General features: G+C 47.2%; 2 protein-coding genes across 2 annotated transcripts in view; one reads left to right on the forward strand and one right to left on the reverse strand.

Moving 5' to 3' along the window:
- The window catches only part of ACTR5 (ARP5 actin related protein 5 homolog), an 11,693-nt gene extending 11,015 nt beyond the window's left edge, over positions 1-678 (reverse strand). Inside the window, exon 1 of the mRNA XM_026042186.1 lies at positions 296-678. The gene's annotated coding sequence lies outside the window, so the exon portion shown is untranslated. The remainder of the gene's footprint in view (positions 1-295) is intronic.
- A 194-nt stretch (positions 679-872) lies between these two features.
- Positions 873-13,284, forward strand: part of ARHGAP40 (Rho GTPase activating protein 40) — a 42,870-nt gene continuing 30,458 nt past the window's right edge. The window contains exons 1-3 of the mRNA XM_026042038.1: positions 873-892; positions 7,487-7,623; positions 8,320-8,434. Of these exons, the coding sequence (XP_025897823.1) occupies positions 873-892; positions 7,487-7,623; positions 8,320-8,434 (272 nt within the window). The remainder of the gene's footprint in view (positions 893-7,486; positions 7,624-8,319; positions 8,435-13,284) is intronic.

Consider the following 13,284-nt stretch of genomic DNA (forward strand, 5'->3'; position numbering starts at 1 on the left):
CTAAATTAAATAAATAGAAGCATTAAAAAGGAGGGAAAAGGCGCTGATCTAGGCACCCAAGCGCCTCAGTGCAGCTGACACTGCTCTGTTAGTTCAGTTCAGCTGGGGATGAAGCCTCCAAATTGATAATACCCTGTAGATAAGGGGCTGCAGAGCAGCTCTGGGCGCCGCTGGACGTGCAAACCGCCCGGCCCCGGGAACACGACCAGAGCGGACCCCGGGGCGGCCGCTCCCCGCGCGGGGAACCGAGGGCCGCCCGGAGCGCGGGCCCCGGCCCCGCTCTCCCCCGCGCTACCTGCGAGGCGACGCCGAGGCGCTGGAAGACATGGTCGAGCAGCAGCTCCTGCAGCTCCAGCTGCACCGGCACGTTGCGGTCGAAGGGCGAGCGCAGGAGCCAGCGCAGCGGCTCGGGGCTGCCCAGGTCGTTGCCCACCTGCGTCTCGGCGCCGGCGCGGGCGCCGCGGCCGCGCGCCGCCAGCGAGCGGAACCGCAGCAGCGGCTCGGCGGGCACGGCGGGCTCGGCGCAGGCCCAGCCCGCCCGCGTCTGGAAGGAGCCGTTGTCGATGACGAGCGGCACGGGCTGCGGCGTCCGCACGGCCGGGCCCGGCTCGAGCAGCGGGTCCGGGGCCCAGCGCGCGTCGCGGAACGCGAACACCCGCCCGCCCGCCGGCGCCGCCATCTTGGCGCTGCGCGGCCGCGCCGGCCGGCARCGCGGCCCGACACGCGAGTTCCGCCCCTCCGCCCGGGCCGCCCTTTTATGTCATTTACGTCCCTCCCGCCACACGGGCTTGTTTGGGGCTGAAGTCGAGGAGTTTGGCTCAGCCGCAGCCATTCGATGCGGGCACGCTTTTTCCTGCCCAGGTTGGGCCGTGATGGCGGCGCCTCAGCCCGGGTGACCGCCCCGCAGGTCCCCGCAAGGCTCCGAGCTGCCGCCTTCCCTGGATCCATCTCCAAGGGTTTCCATAGGTTTCTCCTGCTTAGAAGCAGGAGCAACAGGTTAAGCATGAGTGAAACCTCTAGCGGGCTGTTTAGGCAATTATGTCATACAAATAAACAGTTCTGAATTTATCATCGGTATTTATCAGAAGAAATCAGTAGTGAGAAGCCCATAAACTGCTGTAACGACATCGGTTACTTCCAAGGTAGCTCTGCCCACATGTGGCTGATGGTGGTTTGAGCCTTGGGAGGCTCCGGTGCCATCTCAGGACTGCGCACGGAGGGACCTCTGCCCTCAAAGTCATCTTAAAATGAGGGGCATGAGAGATTTAGCTGTCATGTAATAATAACAACCCATCAGACCAGTGTTACTTTCCTTGTTCATGTGTTCAGCACTTAGAGGGTCAAATCAAGCTGCTCATGTTGCTAAATGAAGGGTAGGTACCGCAGTCACTCTGATCTGTGTGACATTAAACCCACTGCCATGTCTGCCTGTCCTGTAGCAGGCTACCCATGGAAAATCCACAGGTATAACGTGTATTTCCTCTAAGTTTCATTCACATTCAGCTTTCAGCTTTCATGTTTCTCTGCCAGAAGATGATGACACCTTCAGAGGGCCGCAAGTTGTGGTTGAAATGTCCTCTCTGTTTCCATTAACTTCTGCTGGATCCGTACCGCAGCACCTGCATGGAAGAGGTGGATGTGCAAGGGGGAAAACACTGCACTTTGAGGGCAACCTAACAACACAAAAAGGCCAACAAAGRGCAAACCCGCTCTTCCAAACCATAGCAGGCACCGGTCATCACAGTGCARAACACCCTGAGACACAGCAACACAGTGAAGACCACCTGAAATACACCCTGAAAGGTGCTAGCCCCTCATTTAAGTGATAGAGCATCACACTGGGCATGACAAGGTGCACAGGAGAAATCTGTTGCTCTGCCTGATCTCAGTTCTGTATCAAATGTCAGCAACTGTGCTAAAATACCTTCACCTTGTTCTATTCTCCTGCCTTTCTCATATAAAATTRTGCATCTAAAGCTTTTCAAGCCCTCAGCTTGAACTCTTTTACGGCAGAGTGTTCTTTATGTTTGGAGTCTTGATCTCCTTGTGACTAAGGGATTTTACTGTTAAAACAGTAGGTTTAGGTCAAAACTCCTGGCCTTTCTGTCATTCCTGTCATTATATTGGTAAACAAGCCACTAACAGCTTGGTTTTCAGAAGTGCCAGGTACAGCTTCCACTGTGGGAAATGGGGACTGCAAATATTTAGTGTCCCTAAAAGTCAGCTCCTTAATGGCTTTTTTCATTTGTTTACCCACCGCACAAAGTAGGTGTAATGGCTTTCTTTTATCACACGAGGGTATTGTTAGTGTAAATTAATAAGAATTTGCAAAATTCATTTAGATCTTGAGATTAAGTGGCTCATTTCAAGGGTCTGTTGCTACATAAAAGCAAACACAAGCGCCCAACAAGACCATTAAATGCAGGCAATCATTCCTAATGTGCACTCATACAGCCCCTCTCATCCAAGGTTTTCCAAGAGCTACACAAACAATTAATTTAGTCGAACAACCCTCGCTGTGATGTAAGTGGTACATAATGCTTTTATTTTATTGAGGGAGAAACACGCACAGAGGTTAACTGGCTTGGCCACTGTTGCAAAAACAGTCAATACCAAATAGCCAAAGTCACACATCTGTTCCTACCTTGATTACTACCAAACTCCCTTATTATAAATATAAGAAATGGATTTAGAAACTTATATCTTAGGAAAAATGTGCTTGCATGCCTTTCTTGGAGGAGAATGAAATATACGGAATTGACCCAGGAAAGCTTATTTTCCTAGTGGATTTGTTAACAGACTCAAGTTTCCAGAGAAGATTAAAAATAGAGTGTGTGTTAGCGTGAGGCATCCTTATGATCCATGTCAGGATCATAGGATCCAGGATCAAGGAGAGAGCCTTGCACAAGTAATTTTTAACTAGCTAGAAAGCCATTCCCTTTAAATATCTCTTCAGGGCTGATTCTGTTTTGTTGATTCCTCAAAAGTAATCTTGGCTACTGAGTTTCAGGCAGTGATAAAAGCACTGTTTGCTTATCAATCCTGTATCTAAAGATATAAAAGTACCTTTTAGTCCTGTTTCAACACAAGCCTTGAGGGCTTCCCAATTTATTTTCATTCTGTAATTACCTGCAGAAGGAGAGGATCAGATGTTTTCCCAGTTCTTCCTATCCTATACCTAATCCTTTTTATTCCCTCCCTGCGCAGCCCCGGGGCCGGCCCTTTCGCCAGCTACGCTGAGAATGTCACYAGGCTTCTTGTGACAACCCCAGTGATGCAATAAGAGTTATTAAAAGGTAGTTAGAACAGTGGAGCAAGGAAGCTGCTTTAAACCCCGTGTAACCTGAAACGAGCCATGAAGTATCCTCTGGTCCCCCTGGTGAATGAGTTGACCTTTCCTCTTCTTTTCTTCTGGCTTTGTTTGCCTTTTGCACTACTGTTGGTCTTAATGATTATCTGGCTGCAGCTTTTACTTAATGAAGGTAAGTTCTGCAGTGGATTGGACAAATGCTTTTGCATAAAGGCTTTATGTATTAGCATTCTGCTATTTTTAGCCTGATGCCGCTTGTTGTAGATAGAAACTAAAGGGCTTTTTTCTTTATTGATACTGTTGGTAGCATATGGAAAATCCAACTCAAATTATTCTATCTTTCTGTTAAAATATTTATAAGATCGACTTTCTAGCTSTTCTTTCTTGTCCTCTGCCTTTTTCTCTGAGGAAATTTCAGGTATGAAAGGCAAAGGACAAATAATTTTTGTAACGTCCCCCTCCYCGACTCCCCCACACAGCAAACGTGGCTCTCTGACTCTGGAAAATTTCAAACTCTGGCATTAGAGGTCCCCTGTATTTCTTCTTTTTGAGGGCCACTTGTGAAAGGGGTAAGGGATTCTTGTATAAATACATTTATAGAAAATAAGTAATAAATAAATGTATAGAATAGAAAAATTCTCAGGGGGAGCAGGATGTCAGGACGTGTGTTTTCCTTTATTTGTAATGTCCGTCTCTGATCCCCCACTGGTAGTTGTTTCTGACATGTCAGTAACCAGTAACAGGCTTTGGTTTAGGCTAATAATAGGCTTGTTGATGCCCTCGTAGGGATAAAGCTTTGCTGGTTTGCTCTGATCCTGGAGCACGAGCAGCCACAGCTGAGGAATCAATGGCAAGTTCAAAAGCAGCGTTTCTGCCTTTGCAGAGCGGCTGCAGGAAATAAGAACAGAATTCAACACCAAGAAACTTTTAGAGCTGTTTGGCACGGTCTGTTTTTACTTAATGTTGTGGTATCTATATGCCATAGAAGTAGCACCAGGACGTGATTCCTTTGGACTACCAGCCAGCAGTGCCACGTAAGGTACCCGCCGTGCTGGAGACTTGCACTCCTGCTCCTTTCTGTCCCCCGTGCGTCATGTGCACCTCACATTTTCCCCTGCAGCTTTTCCAGCTTTAACAAGCAGCTAATGCTCAAAACAGCCTCCGCTGGCTGCAGGATTCCATGTCCTGCATGCTCAAGTGCACTCCTGGGGAAAACTGGTCCTAGGAATTAAAAAGTGTAGGTTGGGATGATGATATAAACTATGCTGCACAGCATGGGAATGGCTTCCTTGTAGGGCACTYTAGCCCAGAGAAGGCTGAGAGATCAGMTCAATGTGTGTAAGTACCTGAGGGGAGAATGTAGGGAGGAAGGAGCCAAACTCTTCTCAGTGGTRGCCAGTGACAGGACAAGGGGCAACRGCTATAAGTTGAAACACAGGCAGTTCCATCTCCATGTGAGGAGGAACTTCTTCACTGTGAGGGTGCCAGAGCCCTGGCACAGGCTGCCCAGGGAGGCTGTGGAGTCTCCTTCTCTGGAGGTCTCCAAACCTTCTTGAATGCCACCCTGTGCCCCGTGCTCTGGGTGTCCCTGCTGGAGCAAGGGGCTAGACTAGATGATCTCTAGAGGTTCCTTCCAGCTCGACCATTCTGTGTGTTATATACGTTTGCTACAGGTGCAGGATAGATCTGCTGTGCATTAACATGCTGGCTGTCACCTTTTGCCCWGCAAGAGTAACTCTAGCATATCTTGATACCTTGAAAGAGACRAATGAGATTTTGGGGTTGTAGAAGCTGTGTGTACCCTCACAAYTCCTGGCCCTAGAATGACTGCTATTACTCCTAGGCCTCCAAGGATTTATATAAACGGTCTAAATTCTGTTTTAACCATTGGGGCTAGGGCACACTCACAAATTTTCATGGAGAAGTGTTTTTGTAGGACTAAGGCATGAGAATGTTTCTCAGGCAGCCTCCAGAGTGAAATAAAAATGTTCCTTTTTCAACTTCTTCCTGACTACTTCATTCATATCTGCCTACTTTTTGCTATCTTATACTAGGCATAAGTAGAAAAAAAAGAATTTATCTCAATTCTTCCTTTATAAAATGATTGGTTAAGCTGTAATTGGCCCCAATCAAACATTTTTACAGACCTTTTATTCTCAATGTCTAGTTGGGCTTGGAAAATCCTTTAGTCTGGGTGAAAAATATTTAGAAGAACTTTGTCCAGCTCCTAGACCCGGGYTGAACATTCAAGGCTTGCAGCTAGACTGAGAAAGCAGCACCTAGTTTATGGCATGAAMAAGTTTGAAATAAAAATCTCTGAAACAAGGTAGATGACATAGATGTGTGTGTTTCTCTAACTCATCTTTCCTATCAGAGCAATTCTTTAAATGCAGTTTCTTTATACTAATCTTATGGCTTTCAATTTCCACTTCAGTCACGTACAGATGTCATACACATTCTTTTAAAAATTATTTCCAGCACAACCACCCCAAGCAAAAGAAACCAAGAAACAGTCTTCTGATGAGCCTGATTCAGATACTAAATTTGAGGCTGAACCAACAGAGGAAGAAAACTGGACTGAGACATCCAGTCCAGCAGTTCAAGAAGAGGTGCAAGCCAGTGGGACTGGGGGAAGACTGAAGCCCAAACCTGCTTATTTGAGTTCCAAGCCCAAAAGTCAAAAGCGAAGCCTTTTGGCTGCAATCTTGGACAGTTGGTCTCAAAGCCAGAAGAGAAAATCCTCCTGCTTGGAGAAAAGTGTCCTCTGTAACACGGTGATGGTGAGTGGTGGGACCAGCCTCTCTGAGTATCTGCTGCTTTTGGGCCTCGCCTTGGTCCAGCTCCCCTGCTCCGGATGAGGTCTCGGGATAAGGGAAATCTGCCAGATTGGTTTCTGCTTTGTTAATAATTTAACAGGGTTTATTGATGTCTTCGTTCTTGGAATGACTCCTATTGTAGGCAAATTAAAGGTATTACTTAAATAGTCATAGTTATTACTTAAATAGCTGTCATATACATATATACATATCAATAGGTACTTGTATATATGTTAAACAGGTTTGCATATCTGTTTTAAAATCCTTGAGAACTGCATTTGAAACAATGCCAAACACTACCAACTTCTCTAAAATTAGAGACTTGACTCAATTGTGCACAAAACCCCTCCTTTGATACATATGGTTTGATTATATTGCTAGTTTATATTTTTTWAAAAGCTGTTTCAGGTTTCTTATGATAGAGTGTGAAGTAATAATTAGACCTAATTCTTCACTTGCTTGTTAAGACCTTAAGCTACAAGTCCCTGCAAACGTTCCAGGCCCAATCCTCTTAGGCTTCACACAAATCCCCAAAGATATATTTGAAGCRGTGGAAGAGATTAGGACCTCCTGTATCTTCTCCTCCCCAATGCCTTCAAGGTATATAATATATTATGTATATATTCACTGCAATAAGCAAGCAGAAGGGATGGGTGGCTCTGCTCCTTCGCTGTCCTGCCTGCTCATTTACACCACTCACCTTCTTGACCTGCAGCAGCTGAAGCTTTCACCCCCCTTGCCTTCCCCTGGCTTTAACTACAGGCTGATAACCTTCAGTAAGCTGGAATAGTTCAGGATTGGTCTCATAAATCACTGCTGTTGTTTGACTAACACACCCTGAAACTGGGCGGTACCACAAAACCAGTACTATCGGGGGCCTGGGTATTTTTGACGTCACTAACAGCCCCACGTCAGCGCAGCCCAACTTTCATTCATGCACTACAGAAACCAGGCTGAGAAAAGCTTAGGCCTTSGCTAGGGGCTACCACATGGCTCCTATGGAGTTCTAAAATCTAAGTGTTGTCTTGAACAAGGCAACCTGAAGCACCAGAACCACTTAATTTCGAAAGGATTGTTGCTGGGTGAAGGAACTAGAAACTTGTGGTCTCCCCTAATTTATATCCTACTGAAAACTTAACTTATTTTGAAAGCATCCTTGTCCTGACAGTTCTCTTCCCGGTTCCTTCGCCAGGTGTTGTGCTCCATGCTTTCTTCACTCGTCTGGAATCTTGCCTGCCAGTTGCTCCAGATCTCTAACATCCTGAGGATTCAGCTGCTGCCAACCTCCCTGATCATCTACGTGGCTCAACTTTTCCTTGTTCTTGCCGATAAAGTTGTGAAAATCCTGGGCTCCTTGAAGCTGGAAACTAGAGGGCTCCCAGCTTCAACCTAGAGGAGACAGAAGAAAACTGGACCAGAGAGACAAAGCTCAACCAGAAAAACTACATCAGGGTGGAAATAAAGCCAATAGTTCCACGACCATTAGCACTTACCCCAGTGAGTGACAGTTATTTCAGCACGATAGAGTCGAAGAATCGTTCGAAGAGGAAAGGTAGTCGAGACGAAGCTGCCACGCTGTGGTCACAGCAGCCACTTTTCCTGTGAACATCACAGAATAGCTACGTATTCAATGTACCTCATGCGGGAACTCATCCGGTTCCTGGCTGCCCTTCCAAGAAAGGGCTGATTTGCCCTCAAAATGACCAAGCACAGCCCCCCATGCTGCTTGTGGTGCTCCCTTTCTGAGCACCGTCACCAATCTCTGGTTTCTAGCAAATCAGATCAAGACACTTTTTCCTGTAATGTTTTTTTACTGGAGGTTAAAAATCAAGCACAGCCCAGTGGTAATTTTACTCATGTTGCAATTAGCACTTTTCTGGTCTCCAATTTGTGAGCTCTCAAAGTAGGAAAGAGGGTCGGTTTTGTGTTGTTTCCTCTCAACGCTCAGGTTTAACCAATGAAACAATTGTACCTCCACTTAACGAGAATAATTAAGCTCTGAGCAGATACCGAGAATGCAATTTCTGTGCAGACGGCACCTTGTCAGCATCTGACGTGCTGATAAAAGGTCAGCTCGTACCCCACCAGGGCAGTCAGCAACAACTCAGTTCAGCCCATGGATGGGAGCAGGAGAAAGCCCGGGGGGATTGGGATAAACCCAATAAAATTATCCAGCAATGGGGCTATAAACAGAGCATCCATTTGCTCCTCAGACCAAAGCAGCTGACAAACTCTTAAAAAAGGAGCTAAGAGGAGCAAGGCACAAACGTCTCACAGGGCAAGGCTGTGCAAGCTGGACTAACCCGAGGTAATTACAAAGCGTGTCTCGTTTGTGTTTGCCTTCGCACCCGCTGAGGTGCACGCATCCAAATATTTGTCTGTAATAATATGCTTTGAAATAAAATGTGGTTACYTTTACTTTATAAAATCCCTTTATTTAGGGGAAAATAAAGTATTTGCTCGATGGGGAAATCACCGCCTTGGCGCATCCCACCTGGGCAGGGGTGCTCCCCCGGGGGACCCCGTTTCGCAGCCGCTCCCCCCGGGGACCCCTCGCCCCCAGGGGCCCCCGGGTGCCCCCAGGGCCGGGGCAGCCCCGGCGGTGCCTCCCGGGCCGCTGTTTTTACCGCGGGAGGCGGCGCCGGGGCGGGCAGCGCTGGAGGCGGCGCCCGCTCGGTGCCTCCTCCCGCTCCCGGCTCCTCCGCTCCGGCGGAGCCGCCGCGGGCTCCCGGCGCAGGTAGGCGGCTGTGGCGGGGGGTCTCCGGCCGTCCTCTCTCCTATCTCTCCTTCCTTCCCTCCTTCCTTGCCCTCTTCCCCCCTCTTTCCATCCACCCGGTGTGGGAACCAGGGGGAGCGGGGGCGCRGGGAACCAGGGGCTGCTGCCCGTGCCGCGGTGTAATCTCTGCAGACACTTCCCCTCTTTCTTTTTTTCTCTCCCCTTTTTCCTTTTGTTCTTTCTTTTTTTCTTTTGTTCTTCCTACTTTTCCTCTTGTTCTTCCCTCTTTTCCCTTTTTCTTTTGTTCTTCTTTCTTTTCTCTTTTTCTTTTTTTTTAAAATTTCTTTTTATGGGCTCTTTCCCGCTGACCTTATATCACATCACTTGGGCTCGTGCCCGATGCTGCTAGGGGAGCTCCAGCCATGATGCCCAGACACGGAGTCTTGGATGCCCGATGTGCTGTAGCACTCGGGGCTAAATTCCCGCTTTTCCRCAGACCTTGGCTCCTGTTGGGCAGCAGAGCTGTTGCCGCACACCCCGTTGGCCTCACACCACCATCCTTGTGGGCCAGCAAGAAGAWGCTCCTTAGTGTTCTTGGCACTTTCCATCTTTTCCATATAACCTATGTGCTCTTAAAAGCCTGTCCGCAAGGATTTGCTCTTGCAGAGGTGTCGGGGGCAGCTCCTGACCCTGTAGGGTCTCGCATGCAGCTGCCTGGTTGGGCTCATTGCTAATCTTAGCTTGCTAAGAAGCCGGAGTGGCTTTGGCAGTTGCCATAATTCACGTGGAACATCCTTGTGCTGGTCTTGCTGATGGAGAAGTAAACAAAGTGAAGGACGGGTAAACTGCCTAAAGGTTCGTGAGGGTATAATCACTTTGTGTACTGAAAGGTGCTGTTTTAAAGCCTGGTGATGCCCAAGGATATGTTTAGGACAATTTTTAGCTTGTGTAAATAGGCTGGGAATAGTTTTTGCTTGCCCGGGCTGCCCGTTGCTCGTGGTGTCCCTGGAATAGCAGGGAGCAAAGTGGGCAAACCTGCTTGAGAAGCCTGCTTGGAGGTCGGAGTTCCCCAGGACCGCAGCTCTGCGGAGCGTCGCTCGCTTCCCTGTCCCCAGGCTATGGGAAACGCATCCTGGATAAATACTTGAGGAAAAGGGGGGTTATGTGCAGGTCCTCCATGGGAAACAGAAGCACAGCTGGGTTTGATCCCTGCAGAACTCCAAAGGGCACCACAGCTTTGCCTCTGCTTTTTAGGGAAATGAACAATCACTGCTCTCTTACCCTCTATCCACACCATATATTAAGTTAAAAACTCTCCTCAAATGCAGCTCTCGGTCGTCTCGGATGCCTCGCTTTGCTGCACGCCTGGAATCCGCAGCACGAACGTGGCCTTGCAGCTTCCTTGTAGTCCGCAAATACCYGATACCATCGGTGACCTTCAGCTTCCCTTGGCTCTTGTGTTCCCTTTGCTATTGCAAAAGGTGTTTTCTGAGCATCAGCAGGGGGTTAGGGCTTGCAGGTTGTTGTACAGCTTCTTCTTGCAATAGCTTGTTTGCTGGGATAGAAGCTGTGTTTAAAATAAAAAATCTTTTTTTTCCTATAGTTTTGGATTTAATTCACTGGTGAGGTGGTGTTTGCTGGGCAAGGCAATTGCTTCCCGTACTCACTTCTTGCAGCTCCAAGGACCATCTATGCTGTAGCAAGTAAGTTGTTTCCTTAACTAAAAATGTTTGATACCAAAACTTGGCTTGAGGAGCCTGGAGCGCAGCCTTAGTAATATTTATTTTTTCCTGCCTGAGGATTTCTTCCTTCAGCTGTACTTCAGTATTTTCCTTTGCCTGAGATTAAGCTGCCTGTGTTCCTCTRTACTCGCTGTGCCACAGATGTTCAATGACCTTTTGCCCATCACTTGATCTTCCCCACATCCCCCTTGCCTGCAATATGCAGGTTTTTGGGGTATGTTACAGGGGTGATGAGAGCTTGTGTCATTAAGGTTCTGCTGGGAAGAAGTGTGGACTTCAAACCTGAGACTTGTTCTGTTCTTTCCCCCTCCTCTGAGCTCAAAATTCTCTAAGAAACTGATAAAAAGTCTAAGCTCCACTTCAGCATAAACTCGAGTAACCTCCTGTGTTTTGATGGAATGAGGTGTTAAACGTGCCCAAAGGGTGACGTGTCGGGCAGCCTGAGGAAAAGTCACTGCAGTGATATTTGCGATATTTGAATTGTCCGCAGGGCCTCCCTGGGTCACAGCTGCTGCGGGGCCGTTTGCTGGGGCTTTCTGCATCCTCCTCCCCGAGGAGGGGGATGATTTAACGGCTCCAACATGTGTTTTTAGTCAAGGGGAACGGMGGTTTGTGCGTTCAGCGGGATGCAGAAAAATACTGTGCGAGACTTGGCTCGTGGCGCCTCGTGCCCCAAGAGGGCGCAGCACCAGCAGCTCTCCGGTTGAGCAAGAAATGTTGGTTTATTTATTTATTTGATGCTGTACGAAGGAAAAAAWTCGTAAATGTTATTGGCCAGCTCATAGAATCACTGCTTCCAAACTTGAAGGCTAGGAAGCATAACCAAGTGCACAGTATATTTTAGCTCTCTATGATTTTTGGGGCACACAATTCAGGAGAAGACGACAAAAAAAGAAACTCTCTTGCTAATGGGGGGTGCTATGGCCCATGTGCTTCTGCTCTCAGCAGTTTAAGTGCTTTCAGTTGGAGTCATAAAAATGTCTTAGCTGTAATATGCATGAGCCCTCCTGCTGCAAATGTGAAATCCCTCTGGTCTGGTTTCTTAATTGAGACCTGCTGGAGTTATTTTTTTGTTCTGCAATGTGATATRTGAGATGGTCTTTATGCAGCTGACTTGAAAGGCTGCCCTTAATTAGATATTTCTAATCTTATCAATAGTATCCATTTCTGTTACGTTGATGTTTCTTTCTAAGAAACATGTTTTTGAGCTCATAAGGTACATGACTTATTAAGTACTAAATTACCCTCAAGTTAATTGCTGTCAGACAGGAGTGTACATTCTGTTTGGCAATAAGATATTTAATGAAAGCAAGAAAATGATTACTGAGGAAAACCATTGAAATATCAAGCATCACCTGTATGATTTATTCCTTATCTTATACCATAGACTTTTGATAGAAGTCATTCAGAGCATTTTTAATTATGGGGATAAGTTCTTCCAGGTGTTTTGYTTAGTGAAAAGCTTGTCTGAAACTAGACCTGTTGCTTGGTAAGTTACATCTGTAAGGAGATTCTGGATTCAGTTGTTTATAGCAATTTCTGGTACTTGTTGCTGTTTGGCAAGATGATCCTTTCCCATTAGGTCAGCTTGCTAGGGGAGTGTGTTCTGTGATTGCAAAGAACTTTGGAGAAAGAAGCCCGAAAGCTGATGTAGCTGAAAACATATTCCCCAAAGTCAATTACTCCAGGAGTCTGGAATGTGTTGGCGGTGGGAGGCTTCGGTTCCAGTGAAATGTTGCTCCATGTGTGCAGGGCTTCTTTCCCCTCCTAAGTAATTATTTCCATCTGCACAGTGTGCTGCAGCCCCTAAGCTGCTTGGCCTGGGACTGTTGAGCAGTGCACAACATTTGGTGCTCTCTTTTGGAGGTTTCTTCATTAAATCCTGGGGAAGGGGACTTCGTTATCATGCAGAAAAACAAAGGGGCAACCACTTGGTACAAATATCCAGGCCTTTGAAGATACGCAGTGCTCCAATCTCTATCATTCATGTTCTTTCGAAGATTTAGAGGCATAAATTTGGGGGAACCTTCAATTTTCCTGTATAATGGCCAGTAATGGTCTTGTGGCTTTCGTCCTGTGATGTCCGTGTGAACACACACACTCCCAGCATTTGGTGGAGCCTGAACCTAAGAAATGACACTGAGTCCATCACACGGTTGAGTCCATCACACGGTTGAGTCCATCACACGGTTGAGTCCATCACACGGTTGAGTCCATCACACGGTTGAGTCCTCAGCATTGTGGTAAACAACTTGACTGAGCTCTGAGCATGTTTTTAGTGTATGAATTACTGTTTGTTGATTTTGCTCATCACATAATCCTGTTGTACTATTCTTTTGTAATGGCACAAGCCCGATGGACTCTTCAATGTAAGCTTGTGTGAGAGGCTTTACCTTGTCTTGAGAAAGAACCTGGTTTTTGAACTAGTTTAGGCCAGTGTCRCATGTGCCCTGAGTGGGAAGTGTCTGATTTATGGATGTCTTGGTCAGGCTGTCTAGTAGATTCATGGTTGCTCGTGAAGGTGGTGTCTGCAATGTGTGTGCTTCACTTGGATGAGTGCAAGGCTGCAAGCTTGATGGAGAGCAATGCTGACTTGGTGCCTCCATTGGGCCCCAAGAAGGGGGTTCGGGGAAATATGAGTTGGATTTTTCCAATGCCTGTTAATTTATTGTCCCTTGACTTAAGGTAGAGGAAAATCCC

Source organism: Nothoprocta perdicaria, unplaced genomic scaffold (genome assembly GCF_003342845.1).
Source record: "Nothoprocta perdicaria isolate Ctin4 unplaced genomic scaffold, notPer1 scaffold_3, whole genome shotgun sequence".
Classification (NCBI taxonomy): domain Eukaryota; kingdom Metazoa; phylum Chordata; class Aves; order Tinamiformes; family Tinamidae; genus Nothoprocta; species Nothoprocta perdicaria.